Source organism: Pantherophis guttatus, chromosome 5 (genome assembly GCF_059756535.1).
Source record: "Pantherophis guttatus breed Tessera chromosome 5, ASM5975653v1, whole genome shotgun sequence".
In the NCBI taxonomy this organism is placed as follows: Eukaryota; Metazoa; Chordata; class Lepidosauria; order Squamata; family Colubridae; genus Pantherophis; species Pantherophis guttatus.
In genome coordinates this window covers 63,467,339-63,483,282 of record NC_142067.1, presented here as the reverse complement: position 1 = coordinate 63,483,282, position 15,944 = coordinate 63,467,339, and the positions used below count along the sequence as shown (strand labels likewise).

General features: G+C 38.0%; 1 protein-coding gene across 1 annotated transcript in view; it reads left to right on the top strand.

The window, feature by feature from the left end:
- TSPAN7 (tetraspanin 7) overlaps nucleotides 1-15,944 on the top strand; it is a 300,581-nt gene that overhangs the window by 266,266 nt on the left and 18,371 nt on the right. Inside the window, exons 5-6 of the mRNA XM_034423813.3 lie at nucleotides 6,701-6,856; nucleotides 9,148-9,231. Coding sequence (XP_034279704.1) covers nucleotides 6,701-6,856; nucleotides 9,148-9,231 — 240 coding nt within the window. The remainder of the gene's footprint in view (nucleotides 1-6,700; nucleotides 6,857-9,147; nucleotides 9,232-15,944) is intronic.

Sequence of the window (15,944 nt, the reverse complement as noted above, 5' to 3'; positions counted from 1 at the left end):
ATTGATTTTAAATTGGGTTTTAATTTTGGGTTTTAAAATTCGGCCAAAACTATTTAATGATTTTAATTAATTTTAACTAGATATTGTATATTTGTATATTTGTATTTTAATTCTGGCTGTACACCGCCCTGAGTCCTTCGGGAGAATGGGCGATATATAAATAAAATAATAATAATAATAATAATAATAATAATAATAATAATAATAATAATAATAATAATAATAATAATATAACATTGCTATGGTGGAGAAGATACGTGTTTGTAACGAATCCCCAGTGCTGCTGCGCAGAATCTAGCCACCTGTGTTGTAGTTATGGACTGTTCATTCTTAAGCAGCCACTGAAGATAGGTAGTGTCAGAATGGTCAGGATACCTAGCAGTTATTGGTAGAATATGTTTTTTTCCTAATCTCCATATAAAAGGAACATCTAAGGAGCATGTGATCCACAGTCTCCGCCTCTCCTGAGCCTTAAGGACAGAGTCTTTCAGTGAATGGTATCCTTTTATACTTGCCGTACAGGATGGCTGATGGAAGCGCATGGCACCGTGCGAGTGCAAATGCTTTCCGGTGGTTTGCTGACTCCAACTGACTAAGATAGCTGACAGGAACAACAACACATTTAATGGCATCTGCAACCAGAAACAGTGGAGCTTTCCCTAAGTCCGCCTGCCTCTTGATGTCCTCCACCCTTTGTCACAAGATTTGTCTTGCTAGATCATAGTCCATCTTGAGTATTAAAGCTGGGGAGAAGCCTAGTTTGGCATGGTTGGACTCGACAGCCTTGATCAATGATGAAGAGAATTTGTCTTGGAGGATTAATGGAGCAAGACCTTGTGGAAAGAAGTTAAGCTTTAGCCAGAAATTTAAGGACGTTATACAGATTTTTGCTTCGACTTTTGTCAATCCTGTCTCCAGGCGCAGAAGTGCATTTGAGACACAACACGGCATCTGGAGAATTGATCTAATGAATTTGGATTGAACTATTTCTAATGATGTAAAACATGAAGCTGACAGTCCGAGCAAGGTCCCATAAAGAAACTGTGCTAGCAACTTGACCAGAAAAAGCTTATTCACAAACAGGAAGTGAATAGCCAAGGGATAAATTTAGTATGGTGGCTACATGTACAGATACAATCTAGATACTATAAAGATGTGAAAACATATGGTTTTTTATAAAGAACCAACAGAATTGGATCAAATTTTAATAGGACTGGAGGAGAAACTGATTTAAAAATTCTATAATTATTTATTGACTATTAGAATGGAAGAAGAGCAAGTAAAAGAAAGAAACCATGATAGCATGGGCTAAAAATTTTGGGTATTCTATAGAATTGGATAAATGGCAAAAGTTGTGGGACAAAAACTATAAATTGACAACGTCCACTGCATAGAAAGAAAACTTAGACAAAATGTTTTACAGATGGCACTTCTCCCCAGCAAAATTAACCAAGCCAATATGTCTACCAAGTGTTGGAAGTGCAATCAAACCCCAGGCTCGTATTACCACATGTGGTGGACATGTCCAAAAGCAAAAAAGTACTGGACCAAAATACACACCTGGCTCGAAAAAATGATAAAGGAACATATATATTTAAAACTGGAAATATTTCTGTTGGGCATCATACCAGACACATACAGTAAAAGGAATGCATATTTAATAATACACGTGTTAACAGTGGCCAGAATTGTGCTCGCACAACATTGGAAGAGGAGATCCCCACAGAAGAAAAGATAATAACAAAAATTTTAGAATGTGCAGAAATGAATAAACTAACATTTGAAATTAAAGAAAAGGAAGACACTGAATATTTCGAGGTATGGGATCTGTTTTATCAATGGTTAAATAAGAGAAACAGGAGTTAGAACTTCTAAAACTACACGAGAAAGATTAATTTTATTATTAGGGTTGATTACTGTAACTTATTAATTTTGATTAATTCTGATTAGTATTAACAATTAATATGTATTAATATTTTTTTTTATTGAAACGTTTTACAGAAAAGAAAAAGATTCCCCCCCCTTTTCCTCCCCTCATCCCCCCTCCCCCCTGACTTCCCAGAGCAAAATACAAGGTATTTCAATTAACAATCATAAGCTAAATTAACCTATCTATCCTTAGACTACTAAATCCCCCCCTGAAACCTTAACTCCACTATAGATAACATAATACTTCTAATACTTAACATTCATTCATAAGCTATTTGATATTTTCTTATCTGATACTTATTTTGAATGTAATCAATCCATCTTCTCCATTCCGATACGTATCTTTCTTGTGTATAGTCCTTCAAATATGCTGAGATTTTCGCCATTTCTGCTAAATTCATTACTTTCAATATCCACTCTTCAATAGTAGGCAAAGAATCCTTCTTCAAATATTGCGCTACCAATAGCTTGGCTGCTGATACTAAATTCAAGATCAATTTAGTCTCTAATACTGTACAATCTGTCGTTATACCCAGTAGAAACAATTGAGGAGTAAATTTCAACCTTTTTTTCAGAATGTTCTGCATCACCCACCAAATTTTTATCCCAAATGCCTTGATTTTCTTACAAGTCCACCATATATGATAATAAGTTGCATCATCACATTCACATCTCCAACATTTAGCTTGCAAATTCGGGTACATACATGATAATTTTTTAGGATCTAAATGCCATCTATAAAACATTTTATAAAAATTCTCTCTCAAATTTTGTGCTTGCATAAATTTAACATTTCTAACCCAAATCTTTTCCCATGTGTCCATCATCACTGGTTCCTGAAAGTTTTGTGCCCATTTTATCATACGATCCTTAACCAATTCCGTTTCTGAATCTATTTCCAATAATGCATTATACAAGCTTTTAATATGCATTTGACTTTGATCTCTAATCTGTTTTACCAAGTTTTCCTCATTTTGCATGACACCAATTTTCTGATCTTCCCTCCATCTAGCTTGAAGCTGACCATACTGAAACCAAGTATAAATTATCCCTTCTTCTTTTAATACATCTAAAGATTTCAGTTGCAGCTTACCCCTTTCCATAAAAAGAAGCTCTTTATAAGTAATCACCTCTGTTTTTTGTTCTATACTTATATTTTCTATTGCATGTCTAGGATTTGCCCATATGGGTATCTTATAATTTAGCTTATATTGATACTTTTTCCAAACCCTCAACAACACATTTCTAAGTATATGACCCTTAAACACTTTATCCACTTTTTTTTTCATATAACAGATAAGCATGCCATCCATATAACAAATCATAACCCTCTATATTTAACATTCTCTCTTCAGTTAAATTAAACTGATGTGAATAAAGTAGGAATTATAGCAAATAAATAATGTGAATAAAATAGGAATCATACAGAGTCAGATATATGGGCTCTGGGGGACCCTGTCTATTCACATTATTATAAGGGGAAGACGTGCTTAGATACATGAACTCTGAGAGAACCTCTCTATTCACATTATTATAAGAGAGGAAAGTGCTTGTTGGAAATTACATTAACAAACAGTTAAACCTCATTAAGTGGTAATATATCTTCTGAGACCTAGATGTCACGAAAGGACCGCCATATGGAAAACATCTGAGTGACCTCACTGTGAATGACACAAAGACCTATATGTTACAAAGAGTTACTTAATCCAATAAATTTACCCAAGGACAGTAGTAACTCTCCCATTAACAACTACAAGCACTTAAGAAAAGTTGTGTGGCTAAGATAATTTTATAAACTAAAATTAATGGTTTAAGTAATTAGATGAACACATTATCCAATGTATGTAACCATATAGGGAAAATCGGATGTATGATCTCATGTTAACCATATATGGAAAATGTATGATCTCACTGAAACCTTTGTCTTAGAAATGTATAAAACCAGTTGTATCAGGGTTCTTCCCTTGTTCAAAGCTTCAGGTAAAAAACTGGCTCTGAACCTTGCGCAATAAAACTGTCTCTGGCTGACCTAGGAATGTTGCTTGGTCCTTTCATTCCATAACAAAACCAATTGCTAATTTGGAATAAAACAGCTGCTTCATAGTACAATCTTAAATTAGGCATTTTAAGACCTCCTCTCTCACGTACATCCTGTATAATTTTCAGTTTCACTCTTGGTTTCTTCCCACCCCAAATAAAGGTATTAACCCCTTTCTGCCATTCCCTCAAGTTTCCATCTTTCTTAAGCACTGGTATCATTTGAAACAAAAATAAGAACCTAGGTAATACATTCATTTTTATTACTGCTATCCTTCCCAGTAAAGATAGTTGTAGCTTTTTCTAATTTTCCATTTCTTTCTGCACTTTTTGCCAAAGAACTTCATAATTGTTTTTAAATAATTTCGCGATTGAGGCTGCAATATATACTCCTAAATACTTAACCTTTTTAACTATTTCAAACCCCGTTATTCTCCCTAAATCTTCTCTTTGAGATATGGACATATTTTTAGTTATCATCTTTGTCTTGTGTTGATTTACTTTAAATCCAGATACCTTACCATATTGACCTATTATGTCCATATATGGACATATGTGGAGCCGCTTCTATAGGGTGAGATAAAGTAACAACCAGGTCATCTGCAAACGCTCTTAATATATAATCTTGCTGTCTAATTACAATTCCTTTTATTTTATCAGAGTCACGTATCTTATTCAACAAAACTTCTAAAGTTAAAATAAACAACAATGGAGACAAAGGAAAGCCCTGCCTTGTACCTTTCTCAATTTTAAAAACATCTGTTAAGCCTCCATTAACTATTATTTGTGCTGTTTGTTCCTGATATATTGCTCTAATTGATTGTATAAAATACTCTCCAAAGTGCATTTTCTCTATTATCTTAAACAAAAATTGCCAATTCAAACGATCAAATGCTTTCTCTGCATCCAAAAATATAAACGCTGCAGAGACCTGGTTGTTTTTTTCCAAATATTCCAATAAGTTTACAATTTGTCTAACATTATATTTCATTTGCCTCCCTTTTATAAAACCTGATTGATCATTATGAATTGTTTGTTGCATAACTGGCATTAATCTATTCGCTAATATCTTGGCAAAAACTTTATAGTCAGTGTTCAAAAGTGATACTGGCCTAAAATTTTCAGGTTTGGTACAGTTTTGATCTTCCTTCGGGATCAGTGAAACAAAGGCTGTTCTCTAAGAGGGTGGAACTCCTCCCCCTAATTGAATTTTACAAAATAATGCTCTAAGCAGTTCTACCATTTCAAACTGTAAATTCTTGTAATAAACAGCTGTTAATCCATCTGTTCCCGGAGCTTTCCCTATTTTTAACTGCTTAATTGCTGCAATAATCTCCTCAGAAGTTATTGGCCAATTCAATCCTTCCCTCTGCTCTAACGTTAATTCAGGAATATTCTCTTCCTTTAAGTATCTATCTATATCTATGCCTTGTATTGAATCACTAGCATATAACTTTGTATAAAATTCTAAAAAAGCCTTGTTGATCATATTCTGTTGGTAAATTTCCTTACCTCTGTATTCTATCTTACCAATAACTCGTGATTTCTGTTTTTTTCCTCAACACATAGGCCAACCACCTGCCTGGTTTATCAGCCATTAACATATTAAATTGCTCTCGTAGTATATTTATTGTTTCTTTTGCTTTCTTATCTCCTGGATTAAGTATAAGTAATTGTTCTTTCTTTTTTATGTATTAATATTATGAGGGAAAAACATTGTTATGAGATTACATTTAGAGAACACTATTATTATTACTACGATGAATATTACTCAAAAGAATTGTAAGCTGACAACACACTGTCTATATGAATTTTGAACATGTTGTTCTTTCTATTTATATTAATAAAAAAAGTGTAGGTGTTGGCAGTGTTTTTTATGGATTCAGTAGCATCAACCATACTTATCTAGAAATATTTTTCTAGTTCCTGATATTTTACCCAAATAATTTACATTCAGAAAGTCCCAGGTTCAATTGCAGCCGTTCGGGGCAGCTACTGTCAATTACAGCTGGTAATATTGGAATAGAGAGCCCAGTGATCTGATTATACTCTCCTACAATACAGAGTTTATTTTGTGTTTGAGAACTGTTTCCTGTCCAACTATCTGTGAATTTCATTGTTTTCAGGCACTTAGAATTCCACAGCCTTGGAGTAAAAATACACTTTTATATTATTCTTTGGAGAAAATATAGGAAGGTAATCATGAAATTACTTTTGCAAAGATAAAACTTTGCAAATTTCATTCATTTCTCAGTTTTTATCTGCATTTGAACTTTAGATTGTAAATTTCTCTAGACAAGAATAGTGCCTTTTGGTCATCATTATGACAAATTATGATCACTTATGATAATATAATAGCAATAGCATTTAGACTTATATATCGTTTCACAGTGCTTTTCAGCCGTTTCTAAGCAGTTTACAGAGTCAGCATATTGCCCCCAACAATCTGGGTCCTCATTTTATCGACCTCAGAAGGATGGAAGGTTGAGTCAACCTTGAGCCTAGTGAGATTCAAACTGCCAAATTGCAGTCAGCCAGCAGTCAGCAGAAATAGCCTGCAGTACTGCATTCTAACCACTGTGACACTGTGGCTCTTACTATAATAGTAATCCCTTGACTATGTTTTCAGAAAGATTTCTTTTCTCTTTATTTGTTTGGAATATTTTGAAATCAAATGCATAAAATATTTCCCAGTTTTGTAACAATTTTTCCTTCCTTTTTTAATTCTTATTAGCTGAGTTGTTGTGGTGTCCAGAACTACACCAACTGGAATACTAGCCCTTATTTTAGTGAACATGGAATTCCCCCAAGTTGTTGTATGAACGCAAGTGACTGTAATTCTATGGACCTGCATAACATGACTATTGCTCCTACTAAAATAAACCAGAAGGTATGGTTCATTTCAGGCTTTCAAAATAAAATATTTAATTCATGCATGCATACATACATACATGTATTTCTCTATCTCTCTATTATGCCCACTATTTTGTCACCCTGTCTTTGGTTATTGATTATTGAATAATATCAAAAGTAAATCAAATAAATAAATTAAATAAATGTACTGAAACATGTTTCTGGTGGATTGCTAATGCTCTTATCCTGGTCATGATGTTTTCGAGGTATTAACAGGAAAAATATGTTTTCCACATAACCTCATTAATAAACTTTCTCAGCGATTTCTGAACTAACTTCCCATATCTGTTATGACTATAAACTTTAAAAATAAACCTTCCTTTTTGCAACCCTGTAATCCCTTAATTTGGCATAGAGTTGGGGACACTGGATGGAGCTGAGCGCTTACTCGCAGATGCCCTTCCTGACACTACACAGAGTTTGCAGCAGTTTTTTTTTTTTTTTTTGCACCCTGAGAGAAACATTTGCCACTATCTAGGATTGAACTCTTAACCTTCCGAATGGGAGGCGAGCATCTTCACCACTAGACCACCACACCACTCCTATTATGACTACAAACATCCCCATAATAATTATTGCTTAAAGCAAAGAATTCAACAAATAGATTCAAATTCTATTAGCAGCTGTTCAGTGCAAATGGCAAGTCTACTTGAATCTATTTATGACAGTTTTTATTACATAGCTGCCTTTTATTAGTTTCTGCCTCCTTTTTTAAATTCATCATTTGGGACCTGTTTCACATGTTATGTGCTAACAATCTACATAAATGTAGAAAACAGAATAAGCGATCAAAGCCTATCCTTTATTAGATATGTTTTATTACTGTATATTTTATAGCTTTATAGAATTCATGTTGCAGGAAGAACACAGCAAAAATTGCCATGAATCAAGGTTTGTAAACATTGATGCAACGTATAGTGTATCAATGTGTCAATATAGTGTATCAATATAGTGTATGAAAATAAATGGAATGATTAAATATTAGAAACCTTTGTTTCATGGCACATACAATATATGAAGCCAAATAGACTTTGTTTCACAAAAATATATTTTCTTCAGTGATAAGGTTTACAGAAGAGGGAGCAAATCAACTCAGAAAGAATAGACTATTGAATTCTACAAAGCTTTCATAAAAGAGCATTGAATGTTGATGCATTAGATATAGTATAAATTTTAATCATGTTCTATCATTTCAGTATAATGATAGGAGGAAATCAAATTCCAGGATAGGGGCACCCCCACACCCACACAGCAGAGCGAGCCTCCATTCTCCTCACTTTGCAGAAGTGACTGTCACAAAATTTTACAGGAAAAAATAATCGTGCAAGTACTCTAGTGCCAACCCATTTAAAACCAGTACTTCAAATTGCACTAAAAATCAAAAAGGAAGCAATACGAGACAAAATATGTGATTTTCTCATGTCAGTATCTATCATCCAGCATCCACATCATCTTGAAAAGCAGCCCAATATATAGCATACTGCAACAGATATATGCTATTATAAATTAGACTAATTTCATGTCCAGTTAGGTTGGCTCACACTCTCAGAATTCTTGGATTGGTTACCAAGAAGCCAATTGGTTTAAATTACAAGATATTTTGGAGGGCACCAGGTCTGAGTAATCTGATTGAGTGTGTGCTTCATTTACTTACCAAACAGCTTAAGTATTACCAATGTAATGGTTTTCATTTTCAGCACATTTCAGAAATATACTTTGATGAAGCTGATTTCTTTTCTGCTAAAATATTAATAAGATAATAGTCATATAGCATGAAATAAGGTGTGAGTACATTAATTAGAAAATGTTAATAGAAGGGATATTTTATCAGGTAATTTTGCTGATAATTTTTAAACAATTGTGAGAATATGCAGTGAGGTCAGAATAATTAAAGAAGTATTTTAAATCATATTTGATTGTGATGAATTTTAGAAAAGTTGTATCTCTAGAGTATGGGAAGATTATAAATGAATATAATTATTTAGCTATATTGATACTGTATATTTCTCTACAAGGGTGAATAATTAAGGAAACAACTTTTTCTAAATGTTCCTTAATGTTTTTTGGTTTTAATCTTACTTTAAAATGTACAATTTATGAGTTATGAATAAAAAAATGTTATGCTGATATATACCTTGCCGATTTGGTTACTGGTAAATGGTGTGTCATTTGTATATTGAATTGAATAACTATTTTTCAAATGAGCATTAAACATGGACAAGAGGATATAATTTTGAAGAGTGATGAAATGTTCTTTGTTTTCTTTAGGGCTGTTATGATTTGGTGACCAGTTTTATGGAGACCAATATGGGAATCATAGCTGGAGTGGCTTTTGGAATTGCATTCTCACAGGTATACCATTTTATTGCTTTGAGGTGTGTTTGGCCCAGCTTCAGGGTGGGATTATGGAGAGGTACAGGCCTCAAACTGTTAATTAATTCTTAGGTCATCTGTTCATTGATTTTTCTTTTTCTAATTTAAATGCAGTTTCGCCTAGAGAGTATCAGTTACAGCCCTAATGGCAGCCTCAAGGGGGGAAAGGATTCTTCCATTGGGTCAAATAAAGGTTAACCTAATAAAAGTAGCTTAAATGGAGCATAAACAGCCCACATGACAAATAGTTGATTCATAGTTTGCATGCGGAATTTCATAACTTAGATTTGCCTTTGTTTAAAAGAAATATCAAAATTTGAATCTCATCATGTTTTAGAAAAGAAAGTTGAAAGCATATGCTTAATTTGTCCCATTTAGGGGGTTATAGCTAAGACCATCAAAAAATATTTCTTTTTATCAGAAATATCAACAGCCTGATGGTCTTGGCACTATGGCGGTTTGTGGCTTGAATGGTTCCCTCTTCCCCTGAGGTGGGGATCTTCTCCAAATTCTACCTGCCTGGTATTGGTTTTGGGTCATGTCAATCTCGGCTTCCTCCATCATTAGGTACCATTCATGCAAGCAGCTAGGGGCACCCCGGACTAAGCAAGCGATGTATAGGTCATCGTTCAGCCTGTCCTTAAACCAGCTCACCAGGATGTCTTGTGGCCAGTCTACATGGCAGGCTAGGTTGCGGAATTCTTCTGTGTATTCAGCTACTGGCCAGCAATCCTGTTTCACAAGTCTGATGCGATCGCGGGCTTTGCAGTCAGCTAATGGGTCCTCAAAATGCCATCGCAGGGCCATCATGAAGTGGTCGAAGTTTTGCAGCTCAATGGCATTGGCATTATGGAGTGTCACTATCCATCGAGCAGCTGGTCCCTCTAAGGTCAGGGTGACAACTCAAACTCGCACCTCCTGGGTTGGGAAATTTTTGTCGTATTCCTGCATATATGTGAGGACTTGGGCTAGGAAAAAGCCCAGTTTCTGGGGATCTCCATTGAACTTCACACCCAAGAGGGGGTCTTCCTCTCCAACTGTGGGCCCCCTGAGTTGGCCGGGGACATTCACTTGGGCTGGAGCCACGAAGGGAGGGTTTCCCTGCTCAGCTGCTGCTCCAGCGACATTGGTGTCAGTTTGGTCGGCTGCTGCAGGATCCGGGGTGATGGCTCTGGCTTCCTCAGTGGCTGGTGTGGCTTCTGCCCTCCTCTGCTGCCAGTCCAGCTCCCTTCAGACCTTTAGATGCCCTAGAGCCTCAATCATGAGCCAAGTGATGTGCCATTGAGTCAGTCATCCCCCAGTGGTTCCTCTATGAGCTCTTCCTGGTCAGAGAGGGCCTCCAACTCCATCTTCCACCCTCGTTTTTGTCTACTGTGGGTGAGTGTAACCCCCTTGGTTCTTCCATCCCAGCTGTCCTTCTTCCCCACACTGATCTACCAGCGGGGTTTTGTGGAGCCTTCCAAGACAGCTTTGATGTCTTCAATGGGGCATATGGGACTGGCATCCAGCTGGGTGGTTGTGGAGGTCTCCTTCCAGCATTCAGCCTCTCCTTGTTCGCTGCTCTGTTCAGACATGGTTTGCAGGGTCTCCTCGGTAAAGTAAAAATTTTTTCTTTCCAGGTTAACCACGTTTGCAGAGCCTGCTTTCTGTAAGGTCCGGCCTTTCCCCCTTATTCAAGAAAGTAAAGACTCTTGAAACTTGGCATTTCAAAATATTTTATTGAATAGAGGTGATAGCAGGGTGAAAAGAAAGCAGGCTCTGAGGGCCCTCAGGCCATACAGTTAGAATAAAGGAATTAGAAACCCCACCCAACAGTCCAATGTGGATTCAGCCAATCCACAGGTACAAAGATGTTATTGTACTGGCCGCTCTGAGAAAATAAAAGGGAACTTTCCCAGGGTCATTTTCCTCCAGCTCTTGAGCGATGAAATCCACATGCCCCCCCTCCCTTTGCATTCCCAAAAGGTACGAAAATGCTGGGCGCTTAGGCGCCAGGTTAGAAGTTATAAATCAATATATTGCAGGATACAGGATATACAGAAGAAAGAAAGTAATAAGGAAAGAAGTAATTAAAAAAAACCATTCCCCTGAAGAATGGCAGATACACTGATCTGATGCTATGTTTTAAATAGTTACTAGGCACCAAGTAATCAGACAGATGAATTGGAATTTATGATTGTGGCATGATTAAGGTGGAAAATCTATCTAGCTCCATACATGACATTTGATATCTCTTATAACATATATTTCCATAACGCAGTTTCTAACGTTTTAAGCTAAAAAGAGCTGAATATAACTTTTGATTAGCAGTTTCTGCCATAAAAGAAATGTTATTGTTGTATCAGAGAAGTGGTCCCATCAGAAATTGTTTTCTAAACATTTATGATTTTGTTTGATTAGAGTTCAGTATTATGAAAACCATCCTTTACCCATTAAGTCTCAATAGCAGGCTAGGATATATTAAATATGTTTGGTTTCAACTAAGGTACTCTACACTACTATTAAAATACTAGAATTATACAAAATAAGAACAATCCTATTGGATCAGATCAAAGTTCTTTCTCAGCCCAGCAGTTTGTTTCTCACACCAGCCAGACAAATGCCATTATGGTCATATGCAAGAGGTAAAAACATACCTTCTTCCAGTTGTTCCCCTGCAAGTGGTATTTGGAAGAATGCTGCTTCCAACATGTAGGCAACATTGAATCTCTCCAGTCTTCTTTTAATGTTAATAACCATTATCACATCTGAGTGTATTAAATCCAGATTTATTATACACTTTATAATATCTATTTCTATTCTATTCTATTCTAATCTCATTCAAGTCAGCTTAGTCCTAAAAGTTAATAGGAGAAAAATATCTGCCTGTCCACTTTCCCCATATCATGGATGATTTATACATCTCAGTCCCGTGATGATGAACCTATGGCACACGTGCCACAGGTGGCACGCAGAGCCATATCTGTGGTCACACAAGCGTTGCCCCAGCTCAGCTCCAGCGTGCATGCGCATGCTGGCCAGCTGATTTTCAGGCCTTCCGGGCCCACCAGAAGTCAGGAAACAGGCTGTTTCCAGTCTCCGGAGGGATGGGGAAGACCATTTTCGCCCACCCCAGGCTCCAAGAAAGCCTCTGGAGCCTGGGGAGAGCAAAAAAAGGGCCTTACAGGCCCACTGTAACTCGGGAAATGGGCCATTTCCGGCTCTGGAGGGCCCCCGGAGGTGGGGTGGGGTGGGGAAGGCTGTTTTTACTCTCCCCAGGCTCCAAAAAAACCTTTGGAGCTCTGGGAGAGCGAAAAACAGGCCTACCAGTAACCTTTTTGCCATCACATCCAAAAGCGGGGGGAGTGCGGAGGGGGGTTGCACGCACATGCACAGGGGGGGCAGGGCATGGGGGGCATTGAATTATGGGTTGCTCCCCCCACTTCTGGCATGCAATGGCAAAAAGGTTAGCCATCACTGCCTTAGTCATTTATTTGATCCATCACTTTTATTACTAGCTAGAGTCCCAAACACTCTAGCCATTTCTCATAGAAAAGGTTTTCAAGCTCCTTGATCCAGAGGTGAGCTGCTGCTGTTTCGGACTGGTTCAGGCAAACCCATTGTTAAGATTCTGCGCAGTTCGGCGAACCGGCAAATCCCACCACTGGCTGGCCCCACCCCGCCACTCCCCGCCACTCCTTTGGCTTTCGTGCTCATCCTCACACGCGTGGCCTAACTGCTCTTCGCCCGTTTTCCTCCCTCACCTGCCTTCATGCTTGTCCTCATGCCCATGGCTCAGCTCTTCTTCGCCTGTTTGCTTCCCTCACCATTTGCTTCCCTCCTCATTTCCTTGTCTCTCCCCATTTGCTTCCTTTCCCCATTTGCTTCCCTCGCCCATTTGCTTCCCTCGCCTGTTTTCTTCCTTTCCTAGTTTGCTTCCCTCCCCCTTTGCTTCTTTCCCTGTTTGATGGCCTGGAAGCAGCATGTCCCATTGCAGGCTGAATGATGGACCTGAGGCAGATGGGAGGGTGAGAGGGCTTGGGCCTCTCAATCCACCCTGAGATGGCCCACACCCTTTGGCTGAACACGGTGGGCCCGCTCGTTCTCCCATCTGCCTTGGGTCCCACATGGGGCCAAGTCTGCTGTGATGTGGCAAGGCAGGGAGCTCAGGCCGGCGGAGGGACCAGGAAAATCTAGAACCCTTGAGACCTTCCAGATCAGGTTGTCACAGGCTTTACCTGCCGGGAAGGGCTCTGCCATGGAAACTTCATAGTCTACACATGGCGCTGGGAGAAAAACTCGCACAATGTCACCCTCCACCAGTGGTGGGTTCCGCCTGGTTCCACCCGGTTCCGCCGAGCTGGTAGCGGTGACGATATGATGTCACCGAACCGGTTCTGCTCCCCCTCCCGTTTTTCCCTTAACATGTAAAATGGGTAAAAAGATTTCAAAAGAAAAAAAATGATAATTCTTCAATTCTTTGCTCTATTTTTATTTAAAAATCTATCTCAGTTCAACATAACACAAGAACATGTCTATTCTTTCATCAGCAATCCTTATTCAGAGTACATGCAGGCTCACCTTGATCAAAGAAAGCTCTTTATTTTTAACATTTATAAATATTCAGAATTTCAGAATTGTAATTATTTGATTTTTTAAAGAAAAGATAGTGTTCTCTGAACAATATATCTTGTTAAAGATGGAAGGCAGAATTTTTGTTCTAATTTTAATCTGCTTGCTCTTAACTAATTGATATAATAGGTATGAGTTGAATTTCTATACAAAGTTCTCTTCTAAATTCATACCCTCTCTATATCTTTCTGAAAGCATTTTTCATTATTAATCAGTTAACATGCATGCTTTTAAAAATTATCATGCAGATAAAGAACAAAAAATTCACATGTCCATTTTTCAAGGTAGCTAATTAATTGAGGGCTAAATCAGTTACTTGAGAAGTCAGCTTTTAACTTGAACTTTTTAAATTTAATTTTAGCATATAACCCATTTGACATACTTGTAGGGCAAAATGTTTAATATTTATTAATCAATCTGTAAAACTTCCAATGCATTTTTAATCTTGAATAATACAATTAAATTTAGATCTGAATATTTTTATGCCATATCTATGATTTTTATAAATAACACAAGGTATCTAATAAACATACCTAATATTTCTTCCCGCTTCTATTTTCCCCACAATAACAAACCTTTGAGATGAGTTGGGCTGAGAGAGTGTGACTGGCCCAGAGTAATCAAGTTTTCAGGTCTAAGGCAAAACTAGAACTTACAGTCTCCTGGTTTCTGTCCTGAAACCTTGTCTACTAGATTAAACTGTTCACATCTATTTGCCCCTTAATTTTTTTTTCACTTTGAGTCATGTGAATTTTAGTTCTCGATATTGTCCAAAATAAATTGATGATAAGGTTTTTTTTTAAACATAGTTCCCCAGAATTTCCTTCAGAAATTGCTTTGTGTCTTCATATATCTTCCATTTCGTTCAGTTATTATTTTTACCTATTTTCAAATAGTGACTTTTTATTAAACATTTTCAATAATTCATCACTTTCTATTTTATAACAAAATATTATCTACTGGTTTGAGGAATGCTATTTTTAAAAAATTTCTGTATAAGCATTTCTAAGACATTCAGTGAAACAAAGGTAAATATTTTCTTAATGTTTGTGATACTTTCATAGGCCTTCTAAAGGAAAGAAAGCAGATTGTTAATCCACATAGGTGACTAAGTAACTCCCTAAAGAAGCAGTGTGAAGGTTTGTGAATACGTTAGGTTAGAAAATTGCAACCCAGAAGGAATTTATTATCGAGTGGCCCCATTGAAGGAACATCATTCCAGGGCGCCAAGGAGCTTCGCGCTCCCAAGAGGGGTGTCAAGTTTTATTGACAGTGGAGCTTGGCGCTCCCAAACACCGGTGGAGTTTCTGTGGAGCTTCGCGCTCCTGGAGAGCAGGGCGAGCGGACATTTTGTCAGCCAGCATTCACTCGTGTGCCTAAAGACTGTTGCGGCCATCTGGGCTCTTTATTATCCGGCTGAATTTAAAGACGATCCTTTCACAGCCTTGGTAGACGCTCTCCTCCATGGATGCATGGCGCACGACAGGAACAGCCGCCCTAGAAAGGTTTTTCAAGTTAAAGTGGCGAGCATTCTCAGAGGAGCTTCGCACTCCCATTTTAGCAGTTGGCGGCCAACGAGCGGAGCTTCATTCTCCTGATACAACCGCTTGCCAGACACCATTTTGCTTTGATCTTCATTGGCCCTGAGCACAGCGGCCATTTGGTGGAGCTTCGTGCTCCCGTTGTCATCCAAGTTTGCCAGCCGCCATTTTGTTTGCCACCAACCTTAAACACCGGACCGCTACAGGTATTTCTGTGGGCCTCCAGGCTTCTGCCTGTGCCTTCCTGACATTCGATCCCCTGCTTGTCCAGAGGGCAGTCTTCTGGGGCCGCTAGCAGGTTCTGGCTTATTCAGCCTGCGGCCAAAATGCCTTATTGCAGACAGTAATTGAAGGAGTGTTCTTCTAACAGTCTTGAAAGTAACTGTGAGGCACCCATTGGACCCTTAGTCTGAACCAGGGAATAGTTGGTTTGCCTTTTCACGATGCCCAAAGCCAAGTTCAAGCATAGCTGGAAGGCCAGGGCTGAAGGCAATGGGTCACCGGATGGACGTTTTCCCGTGCATGTGTCAACCGCGAGAA